This window comes from Phyllopteryx taeniolatus, chromosome 13, assembly GCF_024500385.1.
Source record: "Phyllopteryx taeniolatus isolate TA_2022b chromosome 13, UOR_Ptae_1.2, whole genome shotgun sequence".
Taxonomy (NCBI): domain Eukaryota; kingdom Metazoa; phylum Chordata; class Actinopteri; order Syngnathiformes; family Syngnathidae; genus Phyllopteryx; species Phyllopteryx taeniolatus.
In genome coordinates, this window is record NC_084514.1 from 24,367,383 (window position 1) to 24,380,781 (window position 13,399).

The 13,399-nt window shown below is 44.4% G+C and overlaps 1 protein-coding gene across 6 annotated transcripts in view; it reads left to right on the forward strand.

Moving 5' to 3' along the window:
• The first annotated feature begins 4,138 nt into the window (after nucleotides 1–4,138).
• The window catches only part of gabrg1 (gamma-aminobutyric acid type A receptor subunit gamma1), an 80,865-nt gene continuing 71,604 nt past the window's right edge, over nucleotides 4,139–13,399 (forward strand). For 5 of the 6 annotated variants that reach the window (XM_061795159.1, XM_061795155.1, XM_061795156.1 and 2 more), the window contains exon 1: nucleotides 13,287–13,349. In XM_061795159.1, coding sequence (XP_061651143.1) covers nucleotides 13,347–13,349 — 3 coding nt within the window. In that variant the 5' untranslated portion in view covers nucleotides 13,287–13,346. Of the gene's footprint in view, nucleotides 4,353–12,347; nucleotides 12,509–13,281; nucleotides 13,350–13,399 lie in introns of those variants that run through there. The other variant, XM_061795160.1, reaches the window with a different exon arrangement.

Sequence of the window (13,399 nt, forward strand, 5' to 3'; positions counted from 1 at the left end):
CACACCCCAGGGTTTTGGTGGTTTTTGGGAGTCCCAAAATCTCCAATGTCTACCGAAACGTCACAGGATGAAACCGCGTCCGATTTCAAGTCAGTCTACGACGGGACTAGTAAGTACCTCATTACCCTACTTTTACCAGGTCCTCTGTTACCCTGGCCAGTCAGATCCTCTGTTACCCTGACTTCCGATTAACACAACAACAATAACACAATGTCTTAGTAACTATTGACAATGAAACAATTGTACCACAAATCTCCCAAATTTCACAATTTCCAATGTGCAGAATTCGTGACATAATCAAAAAGGTTTCTGCTCACCTCTTTCTGTCGGTGCACCGGGGAGATTGCAGTCCAACTGTATCCCTGTCCACTCCTCTGTCCTTTTATCTGATGTCCTTCCAGGATCACATCGGGATGTCACCATTTAATGGAGCCTGTGTTTTAAAATCACCTATTAACTCTCGAGGTTCCAAACGTGTTCATTTTTGTGAAAGAATTACGATTATAACGACGTGTTAAAAGCCAACCAATTTATTCCTGACAGAGGAGTCTATACACACTTCAGAGTTCTGGGTCAGAAGCTACCCCTATCTTAGCCTTAGCAGAGATATTGTAGTCCGAACAAAAGTATCTGTTCCTGACCCAGTCTTATACAATTTTTCAAAAAGGAAGTGTGGTGTTGTCTTCGTCTGGTTGGTCCAGGGTCCATTGACGTCATCGTTGCTATGCAGAATGATGGCAATTTGCCGCTGGTGCCAGACGCTCTCTCAACACTTCTCATTTCTTACTTCCTCATAAGGTTTGCAGGAACGCTTTGTAGCAACGGTTATCTCCGTTGTTTCCTGTGACCTCCACATGCACCCTACTGGGAACTTTCAAGCAGCAGACCCCCCACACCCTTATCCTCACTTCACTTTATCTTCACTGCAACAAAGCACCACTGTTCAAGCACAAACCAATTAAACGGCAAAACCATATCCCATTATTTTTCGAACCCCTCACTCTCCTCAAGAAGGTTACTGCCCTAGACGGGCGCCTCATATCCTCTGTGACTTACCAGACAGCTCATATCACCCTCCTCATCTCTGGCAACTGCCGTGAAACACTCCAACTGCTTGTCATCCCCGGTCCAGAAACCCCATTAGTCTTTGGACTTCCCTGGCTAAAAAGACACAATCCCACTATCGGCTGGACCCACCTGTCAATTACTGGTTGGAGCCATTATTGCCACTCTCATTGTCTTCACTCTTCATTCCAAGGCTCCAGTGAACCTCAGCCACTGGCATCATCACTCAAACTCTCCCTGTTTCCTGAAGAGAACCACCTTCCCGCCCCGGTTTTCCCCAAGGAATTGGCCTTATCTCTTCCGCCCCACCGCCCTTATGACTGCACCATCGACCTCTTTTCTGGAGCGCCTCTCCCCTCTTGTCACCTCTTCAACCTTTCCCGCCCTGAAAAAATTGCCATGGAGAATTACGTCCGTGAATTCCTAGCCTCTTGACTTATCCGGCCCTCCTCTTCCCCCTTGGGGGCCGGTTTCTTCTTTGTTCGGAAGAAAATTCTACTCTCCGCCCCTGCATTGATTTTTGTGGACTCAACGACATCACCGTTAAAAATAAATCTCCGCTACCAGCCACAGGTATGTCTCACTTCATGGCATGCTATGGTTTCCAACACCCTCTGTTGAAGGAGCAGGAGCATCCTGTGGCGGATCCATTCTGTTTGGAGGGATGTCAGGGCAGCTCTCACTCGCCGAAAGAAACAAGCGGTTGTCATGATCTGTGCCCTGCAGTTCCTCTGCGAGGCGTGTGGGTGGCGCCTTGTGCCTCTTTTTTCCCTCTCTCTCTCTAGCACTAATCACCTCCTCGCCTGCGCACCTGGTTCCAATTAGCACTCATCACTGCCTGCACTTAAGCCTGCGTGTTCCTGTGGTCCAGCGACAGAGTATTCTCGCGGTACGCATTGCCCTTGATTGTAAGAATAGATTCTCTGATACCCGTGCTTGAACTTACTCCGTGTTCTTCGTCCTCCCCCAGTGCCTTCCTGTGTCTACTGCCACAGCACTCGCTCCAGCCGCATTGCCAAGTTCACTACCTGCTATACGCTCCAGTCTCCCGCATGCTCCCTGCTTCTTCTGTCTCAGTCTGCTTTTAGGTCCTGTCTGGTCCGTTTGGTACAAATCGTGAGTCCATTTTCAAGGTTTTTAAATTGGTTCAATAAAACAACAACTATATGAGGGCTTGCTGTCATACATACTCTGTACTCTGAACTGTAAACAGCAGATTATACTGATTGGACTTGATAGGCACAAACAACAGTCAGGACCCGTCCCCCCACCCGAAGGTCCACCGGGGTGAACCCCAACGTACAGGCACCGAGCCGGGGAGCAATAAGTATACCCACACCTGCTCGCCGCTTCTCACCGTGGGCAACTCCAGAGTGGAAGAGAGCCCAACCCCTCTCAAGACAACTGGTACCAGAGCCCAATATGTGCGTGGAGGCGAGTCCGACTATATCTAGTCGGAACTTCTCGACCTCACACACCAGCTCGGGCTCCTTCCCTGCCAGAGAGGTGACATTCCACGTCCCTAGAGCCAGCTTCTGTAGCCGGGGATCGGATCGCCAAGGTCCCCGCCTTCGGCCACCGCCCAGCTCGCACTGCACCCGACCCCTATGGCCCCTCCCACAGGTGGTGAGCCCATGGGAAGGGGGACCCACGTTACCCTTTCGGGTTGTGCCCGGCCGGTCCCCACGGGTGCAGGCCCGGCCACCAGGCGCGCGCCTTCGAGCCCCACCTCCAGGCCTGGCTCCAGAGGGGGGCCCCGGTGACCCACATCAAGGCAAGGGAAACCTGAGCCCATTTTTTGTCGTCATCATAAGTGCTTTGTCTGGTCCCTCACATAGGACCTGTTTGCCATGGGTGACCCTGCCAGGGGCATAAAGCGCCAGACAACTTAGCTCCTAGCATCATTGGGACACACAAACCCCTCCACCACGATAAGGTGACGGCTCAACGAGAGGGTATAAACTTCCTTCCATTCATTTTATTCACCGCTTATCCTCACTAGGGTTTGCGAGTATGCTAGAACCTATCCCAGCTAACTACGGGCGGGAGGCAGGGTACACCCTGGACTGGTCGCCAGCCAATCAAACATATAAACAAACAACTATTCGCACTCACATTCATACTGTACCTACGGACAATTTACAGTCTTCAATTAACCTACCATGCATTTTTTGGGAATGTGGGAGGAAACCAGAGTACCCCGAGAAAACACATGCAGGCACGGGGAGAACATGCAAACTCCACACAGGTGAGGCCGGAGGCAGTAACCATTTCATTTCCGGTGTTGAGGCGAGTGTCTTTGTTTACTGTGTAACTGTTTGCGACACATTAATTTACCTGCTAATTTGCTGTTTAGGTAGCTCTCCACTGTAACACGTCTTCAGTCAGAGTTATGTTAAAAGTATACTGTATACTTAAGCACTTTTTCTGGTGTTTTACTGCTCAACATTTCACGTTAGCTTAGCAATGAGCATGGCATCGCTTCTTGCCCGGTGTGTCACATGCTTAGCTTCTCCTCAACCACCTTTAGTGTTATCCGTATGTGTCAGAAGCCATGGATGTGAGGATTAGTTACTTATAGGAGAGAATCCACACCGCGGAAGGATTGTGTTTAGCGTGTGTTTAGTGTTCTGTCAGCTAGCAAGCGCAGCTCATAGCTGGTGTGGAATCGGAGCAAACTAGGTTAGCGCCTAGACTTCCCCCCCCCCCTCCCAGTTTGCGTGCAGCCAGGAAAGGAGGGAGGTTGGGTTCAATGTGGACACTCCATTTTGTTGTTGTTTACAGTATAGTGTAAAAAACCGCATGCTGGCTATGGTTTTTGCTTGCGTCATCACAACATCCTTTTTCATCCATTTTGTTTCGGTGGCAAAAGTCTTTTGGCCAAAAACCTAAAATGCCCTAATGAGCCATTTACGGCTGAAAACGTTTGGTGAACAAAATTTCCATGCATCCCTACTAACAGGCCATGATTAAATGATTAAATCTTAGATGAGAATCCTGTAGATGGAAGAGCAGCTACTGACTCACTCCCCCTCCTCCTCCTCCTCCTCCTCCTCCTCCTCCTCCTCCTCCTCCTCCTCCTCCACACAGATCGTAGATGTACCTTACTCAACCTGCCGATGCAACATTTAATCCGAATCTTCTGAATTTAGAAGAGACTTCTGCCCCAATTTCCCTCTCAGTTTCCTTGGAAACGACTCGGAGTCGTAAATGAAGCGTCTGTTCGCTCGGGCTATGCAAGACAAAGCCATGAGCCTATGGTTGCTCTGTGCTGTGCTTGGATTCAGGTAAGTGTGCACTGACACCATGACTAAGTCCTAGTGCCTCTATCATGTGAACATTGGGTGCTTGTCAAGGTTGAAAACTGCACTGTGCTGCGTCTTGCTGTCTGCAATTATAGTGCCGTATTATTAATGGCAGGAAAAGCCTGAATACGTCTGTGATTGGGATTCAGTTGGTAATTTAAGTGAAATCTTTTTGTTTATTATCGTTGTGTATCATTAGCGTTTGGCTATGGCACTTGTAGAGTGTCATATGTTGGAAGTCTTTATGATTATTAGTTCCGTTGCCTGGAAAACAACATCTCAGCATTGAACATTATGATGGCTTGAGTCCAGGTAAGAGTAGGCCTACAATACTGCATAATGACAATGCAAAATAGTGGCTATAGAATTTGAAAATCCAAAGAACAGTTGATATATACTGTATGTGTGTGTTAGCTAAGCATGTTACATTTCTAAAATTTTCTTTGCTTTCTACGAATTTCCCCCAACACATTAAAAAGGCAGTGCATTTATTTGCATTTAATATGACCAAATCTGGGAGACTTCATCAAAGCATTGTCAGTGGTTGTTTGAGGATTACTCAGTGATCTTCTTCCCATTTACACTGTATATATAAAATGTTTATATATTGTCCCCAAGATTTCAGAAAATTACGTTTCTGTTGCAGTACATTGTACGACCCCAATTCCAATGAAGTTGGGACGTTGTGTTAAACATAAATAAAAACAGAATACAATGATTTGCAAATCATGTTTAACCTATATTTAATTGAATACACTACAAAGACAAGATATTTAATGTTCAAACTGATAAACTTTATTGCAACATGTTCCAAAAAAGCTGGGACAGGGTCATGTTCACCACTGTGTTACATTTTCTTTTAACAACATTCAAAAAATGTTTGGGAACTGAGGACACTAATTGTTGAAACTTTGTAGGTGGAATTCTTTCCCATTCTTGCTTGATGTACAGCTTCAGCTGTTCAACAGTCCGGTTGTCGTATTTTAGGCTTCATAATGCGCCACACATTTTCAATGGGAGACAGGTCTGGACTGCAGGCAGGCCAGTCTAGTACCCGCACTCTTTTACTACGAAGCCACACTGTTGTAACACATGCAGAATGTGATTTGGCATTGTCTTGCTGAAATATGCAGGGGCATCCATGAAAAAGACGTTGCTTGGATGGCAGCATATGTTTCTCCAAAACCTATATGTACCTTTCCGCATTAATGGTGCCTTCACAGATGTTACCCATGCCATTGGCACTAACACAGCCGCGTACCATCACAGATGCTGGCTTTTGCGTCTATAGCAGTCCGGATGGTTATTTTCCTCTTTGGCTTGGAGGACACGACAAAAACAATTTGAAATGTGGACGGACCACAGAACACTTGTCCACTTTGCATCAGTCCATCTTAGATGAGCTCGGGCCCAGAGAAGCCGGCGGCATTTCTGGGTGTTGTTGATAAATGGCTTTTGGTTTGCATAGTAGTTTCAAGTTGCACTTACGGATGTAGCGCCGAACTGTATTTACTGACATTGGTTTTCTGAAGAGTTTCTGAGCCCATGTGGTGATATCCTTTACACATTGATGTCGGTTTTTGATGCAGTGCCGCCTGAGGGAATCGAAGGTCACGGGCATTCAATGTTGGTTTTCGGCCTTACCGCTTACATGCAGTGATTTCTCCAGATTCTCTGAACCTTTTGATGATATTATGGACTGTAGATGATGAAATCCCTAAATTCCTTGCAATTGTACATTGAGGAACATTGTCATTGTTCAACTATTTTCTCACGCACTTGTTCACAAAGAGGTGAACCTGGCCCCATCTTTGCTTGTGAATGACTGAGCAATTCAGGGAAGCTCCTTTTATACCCAATCATGGCACCCACCTGTTCCCAATTAGCCTGTTCACCTGTGGTATGTTCCAAACAGGTGTTTGATGAGCATTCCTCAACTTTCTCAGTCTTTTTTGCCACATGTCCCAGCTTTTTTGGAACGTGTTGCAGCCATAAAATTAGTTAAGGATTATTTGCTAGAAACAATAAAGTTTATCAGTTTGAACATTACATATCTTGTCTTTGTAGTCTATTCAATTAAATATTGGTTGAACATGATTTGCAAATCATTGTATTCTGTTTTTATTTATGTTTAACACAATGTCCCAACTTCATCGGAATTGGAGTTGTATATAGTATTGTAATATCTTCCACATATGTCTTAGTTGTTACTTTTTGTATCAATGACCATAAACTAAGTAATGGACATGCCTCCATGGCAAAAGCGAGGGAAAAACAAGTGGAATTAGATGTTTAATGTGTCCTTCCATGGTCTGTTTCAGGGTTATAATAATTTTTGATTTTCCATAATAGTTAGTTTTTATATTGTTTTGACTTTCAAAATTCAGTTAGTTTTAATTATTTTTAGAGCTTCTTTGTTAGTTTTTATTAGGGTTTCTTTTTTCTTTTTAAAAAATGCTTCATTTTATTTTAAGTTTCTCTTAGGTTCCATATTAGTTATATTTTTCTTTTTTAATTTGGGGTATTTGTCATGTGTGAGATAAAAAAAAAAAATCACAATAATTATTGTGTAATAAAAACTCACCACAAAAGTACAATTAAAAATGCATTAACTTTCTAACAGATGAACAATCATCCACAAATCAAATACAGGTGCTGTAGAACAGTCCAGGGAATTTGAAGTGCAGTGCATAATACTGCTTGTAAGGTTAAATTAGATGCATCACAATGTCCAGTAAAACCATTCATGAGACATATGCTATAGTATGCCCTTTTTTTAAATGTGTCTATATGTTTAAAGTGGCACTAAACAGGCCCAAAAAATGTCATGTAAATTCGACACACCACAGAGAAGAGTAATGTTAACAAGCCTGCCAAATTTCAATAAAAAAAAAAAAAACATCGCTTGGTATATAAAATCAGGCTTCAAAACTTGAATAATATGGGCCACAACTGTGGGTGTGTCGAATGGATGCTCCAAAATGAATCAAATATACTGAGGGGGTGATAGCTTCTCCGATGTAAATTCATGTTAGGAGGCTCAAAATTGAATGTTTATTGTGGATTATAATAATAAAAATAAGCACACAAGTCAACTTCCCCTTGTTGTTGATGACTTCACAGCCGTACACGGCAGCTTTTTTTTTTTTTTGTCCTCTTCGGCTGTTAGGTCAAGCAGAAAGGAAGATCTTTATCCCTTTTATGCCGGATATTTATTGAGAATTACAGTCGTTCAGTCGAACAGAACAAAGTTTTTAAAGGGGAGTGGCAGGAAAAAACAAAGAAGAGAGAGTGAAAAGGTAACTAAATATAAGAAAAGAAGACAACAAAAGACAAAGCACTAGCTGTAAACAAGATGAGGAAAGTAAACCATTATATAAGTAGTACTATGACACATTGGATTCGAGTGTTGTATGGGTCAGTAGTGCTACACCCTGTGAGGGAAGGACAGGACAATATAGGATAGAATTGGACAGGAGGGGAAGCATGCAGGACAGGGGTCATGGACCCGGCTGTACAACTGAAGAAAATTCTAAACATCTGTAGGACCAGAGTGTAAGTGAGGGGATATTCAAGAAATTTGCATAGTTATAAATTATTTGTCGCAATGAGTGAGCGGCCCCACACCCAGCGAATAAGTCCCAGGGGTGTGTATCTGCAGACACATGCAAGTGAATTGACACACTTTCGCATGCACAATTACCATCAGGAGTGTCCTGTATTTGCTGTGCCTCTCATCCAATCGAGAGGCGGGGTCGAGCCTAGGAGTCCACCCGAGAGCGGCTAGGTGACTGGACACCTCCAACACCGAGGGATCCAGGGTGGTCCACCGGCCCCATCGAGGCGCCCCGAAAACTGGCCAACCGGAGGAGGCTGCAGGGACCCAACGCCATCCCCCATCCTTGCCACACGCACCGACCCCACTCCCACCCCCAGGAGAGCGAGACGCCCCCACCAACCCGCTAGACCCACAATGTCGCCAGTCCCAGCCCGAAGGTGGAAGGAGGGCGGATAGGGGGGCCTGACAAGGGAACGATAAGGGGGGCGATCCGGAAAGCAGCCACGGAGCATGAGAGGGGAGCTCCCACACCAAGCAGCCATCCATCCAGAGGGGCCCGGCCACAGGAGGACCACAATGAGGCTAGTGAGAACCCACATCCCCCTGTTACTATTACTGCCAGGTCCCCGATTGCCAGTCATTGGCCCTACCCTGTGTATAAGTGGCCCCAGAGTGGTGTGGTGCATTAAAATCTGGAGTGAGATAATGTCACAGCCGAACAGGGCACCTGACGACAGCATGATGGAAGGAGGAATCCCGGGTCGTTAGACAGTCGGCGCTGCCCCATTCACTAGTATCAAGTTTCCCATGAAACTACTTTATGCTGTCTCTGGTGAAAGTTTACAAAACTATCCGTTGTAAAATGCGCACTGCGGAGTCGGGTGGTGTTGCTCTTGTTCAGCTTGCCATCTGCGTGTTTTCACAAAGTCAATCCATTACTTTTGTATTCACTAGTATCAATTTACCCATGAAGCCATGTTGTCTATGATGAAAGTTTAAAAAACTATCCGTCATAAAATGCGCACTGCAGAGTTGGGTGGTGGTGTTGATGTTCAGCTCGCCACCTGCATATGTCTTCAAAAAGTCAACCCATCGCTTTTTTATTTCCCCATTTTTAACTGCCTCACAGTCCTGAGGACCCGGGTTAAAATCCGGCCTCGCCTGTGTGGAGTTTGCATGTTCTCCCTGTGCCTGCGTGGGTTTTCTCCGGGTAGTCCGGTTTCCTCCCACGAGGAAGGCGGTGCACCCCGCCTTTCGCCCAAAGATAGCTGGGATAGGCTCCAGCACGCCTGTGGCCCTCGTGAGGATAAGCGGTACAGAAAATGGATTGATGGATATTCTTTTTTGTCAAATATACCCCAAACAGTCCCTTAATTAACCTCAAAATAGTTATGAGGTTTAGGCGTTCAACTATTCTGTATTAATCAACGTCAAAACACATGAATAAGTTTACATTCCGTCAATGACTTTGAATTAGAACCACGTAATGGAAGGAAATAATTGATGACACAGCTATTCTATTTAAAATGTGGTATTCATTGTCACCACGAGATTATTGGTGACCACATTGATTACGGATACATTACGGATACATTGATTGCTGGTATGACATTCAAATTTTACTTTCTGTCATTGTAACGGACACGCCATTAACCAGATGGCACCCAGCAACCCCAATCTCGTGCTGTTCTGCATACCTGCCTTGGCTGCCCCGCTGAACCCGTCTGCGTACACAAGACATCTAAGGAAAGCCTGGTCCACTTATCAAAGGAGAACCACGGGAGACTTAGCACATGGATGCTAAATGAATTACCAGCCAGTCCGAAGGAGCTCATCAAAGCTGAGACACGGACATTGGTTTCTCACTCGGACGCTAAGTTAATTAACTTTCACCCCCAGCCAGCCTGAAGAGTCTCACCAACAAAGACTTCTTTTTTGGGACACTGGCTTGATGACCAAGAAGGTGAGAAACCCGCTGGTCGGTGGTTCCCCATGAATCCACAGTGCCATTTGCTCCTTTTGTCTGGGACAATGGGTGGCGCACGAGTGACACCCACAGGCGGTGGAAAGCTACTGCAACTCTGGGGAAAATAATCACAATCTGCACCGAATTTGAATGATGTATGATATTTTAAGAGTGTCCGAGTGTCTTCAGAACAGCGACACCCGGGCTCCAGCCGCCCTGCCTTGGAACTCTTTTTGTTGTTTTTCCATTTTCCTTCCTCCTTTTTCCACCAAATCCACCCGTTCCCCGTGCGGACCGGACTGGCCAAACATTCAGGAGATCGACCAGCCTGCCTAAATTGTGTTCCACGCACGTAAGTCAAACTTGCGGTCTACTAAAAGTACAGATTAGTGCATATTTGGGTTTAAATTAACGACAACAGGAACTCCCAGCTATATGCACCACACGCTCCTTCCACCTTCACATCAGTTCAGCCTCCTCCTACCAATGTTTGTCTGTCCTTTGTTTTGATTTTTTTTCCTGTATTGTTCCCCTGTAGATTCCCCTGGTAGATCTCATTAAAATTTCCATAAAAATTCACTACCTGTATCATTTGTGTGTGTTTGGGTTCAACAAAAGACCTCTGGTTATCGAGAACTCTTATCTAATTCCTGTAGCAACCTTCAGATTACGAGACAGAGAGGTTTTTCGTCACTTTGTCCTGAAGTTTTACACATCTAAAAAGAGACGTGGTGCCCCTTTTCGAGATAAAATAATTTGATTTTAACGCTTAGACTTAAAATCACACTAAACGGGAAGTGACGCAGGCGTCGCTTCCAGCTTATGTTTTTCTACTTTATCCAAAACAATATACGCTACAGTCATCAATCTATCAATCCATCTATCTATCTATCTATCATTTAATAGCATTGTTCCTCACTTTGTTGCAATATAGCACTACAATGATAAAATACATTGAAAAGACTTATACTACACATTTAAGTTCTATCTCACCTTTGTAGCTATCCTCTGACGATTACCTGGGCCCAGTGTGTGACGTTTCTTGTCCTGCTGAGATAGACCGCCACTGTGTTCAAAGTTCTTCTCTCAAACGGTGCCTCTTAAAGAGACTTCACTGAGTTACTCGAGGTTGAAAATGGCAGCAAAGCATTTTTCAAACTTTGTATGGAGCTCTAGTACTCGGCTTCACAATGCCAAGAGAGGCGGGTGTAGGCGTGGGGTTTACAACCATTCTCAAGAGTTTTGGCTGCATTACCAGCAGTAAGTCTGATTTGTTTCCAGTGAGGTTTTGGCCCCATCAGGGCCAGCCTTTGTCACCAATTCTGTGGTTTATGGACAGAATTTCTGGGCACAGCCGAGGCATTGGCTGGTTTGCTGACCTCAGTATTACTTCCCTGCTTTTTGCAGATGATGTGGTTCTGTTGGCTTCGTCAAGCCACAATCTTCAACTCTTGCTGGAGCAGTTTGTAGCCGAGTGTGAAGCGTTTGGGATGAGAACCAGTACCTCCAAATCTGAGGCCATGGTTCTCAGTCAGTAAAGGGTGGAGCGCACTCTCTAGGTCGAGGATGAGATCCTGCCCCATGATGAGTAAATTAAGTATCTTGGAGTCTTATTCATGAGTGAATAAATGGAGTGGGAGCTCGACAGATGGATTTATGCAGTGTCTGCAGTGATACAGACTCTTCATTCATCTGCCGTGGTGAAAATGTGCTGTGCCAAAAGGCAAATCTCTCGATGTTGATCAAGGTCACGACTGAAAGAACAAGATCACAGATACAAGTAGCTGAAATGAATTCCTTCCGCTGAGTGTCTAGGCTCTCCTTTTAAGATAGGGTTAAAAGCTTGGTCATTCACAGAGGGGCACAGAGTAGTGCCGCTGCTCCTTTGCATTGAGAGGAGCCATATGGGGTGGCTAGGGAATCTGGTTCGAATCTGTTCTCCATGGTGAGATGTACCAGGCACCTACCACCAGGAGAAAACCCCTGGGATGACCTAAGTCATGCTGGAAAGACTGTACCTCCTGGTTAGCTTGGGAACGCCTCAGCATGCCCCCGGAAGAGCTGGGCTGGGAAGAGGATAAGTCTGGGCTTCCCTGCTTAGGCTGATGCCCCCACGACCTGACCCCGCATAAGATGAAGAAAATGGATGGATGGATAGTTTTTCACAAAGAAATAAACATTACAAAAATTTGATCATTTTGTCAATCATGTAATATTTAAAGAATGTGCGCATTGTTTTAGACTGGCCAACTCCAAAGTTAAATTCTACAGAACATAGTATTTCATCTGTAGAGGAAACTGGTAGTAACATCCCATAATATGGTACCACGACATGTTTGTGTGATTTAGTTCTTGTATTACTCACTGAAATAAGCACATACAGTAGCTCCTATAGTTTGTATTATTTACGGTATTTAAATTTTTTTGTATTCATTTTCTTGGTCCTTTGCAGTGCAGCTCTTCAGCCTGGTAGACAAGAGGAGGAGGACTATGAAGATGTACCCATTAATAAGACCTGGGTGTTATCTCCAAAGGTCTATGAAAGTGATGTGACAATGATACTTAATAAACTTCTGCAAGGCTATGACAACAAACTACGACCTGACATTGGGGGCAAGTAAAACACATCCTATTTATTCATTTTTTATATATTTTTATTTAATCAGTTTATTTGAAAGGGGACAATCCAATTTCATAAAACACATGAAATACACATGGTTAAAAAAGCCAGAAGGCATATATTGTATACCTGAAACAATAAATACAGTACCAAGTATTTTTACTTGAGTTCGTTGTCACATTTCTGTGGGGCCAATTATGTATTACTCGTGCACTCACTGTAGTTGTCTCGCCATGCTGCACTATTTGCATATACTGGCCACTCATGCCAGAGTAGCATCTGCTCCATTTGCACACTGATTGAGGAGTATCTGTAACATTTGCACAACCAACATTGTCCCAGATTATAGCACTACTCGCATACACTCCTTGAAGTCTCAGCACCCCTTGCACAATGGTCATTCCAATATTAGTCATTCGAACTGCTAAGTGCTAGAGGACTCTGCATCTTTTTGCACAATTGTTTTTTGTCAATGTCTTTGTCTCCAAAGTGTTCTCTAAATTGACTGTCTGTTGTACTAGAGCGGCTCCAACTACCGGAGACAAATTCCTTGTGTGTTTTGGACATACTTGGCAAATAAAGATGATTCTGATTCTGAAGTGGAATTTCAAATAAAGTTAAAATATCTTGTGACAAATCAATTGTTAAGAAATATTTCATCATATTATTGAAACATGACACTTATGCAGTGTGATATACTGAAAGTAAAAACACTGTAATTCCTACAGTATATGTGTAATTATTACAAATACTCTGATTTCTTTAGTGAGGCCAACGGTGATTGAAACAGCAGTGTATGTCAACAGCATTGGACCAGTCGACCCTATCAACATGGTGAGACTGTTTCTTCTCTTTTTCATGTATAGTGGTTTGTCTAAATGCGA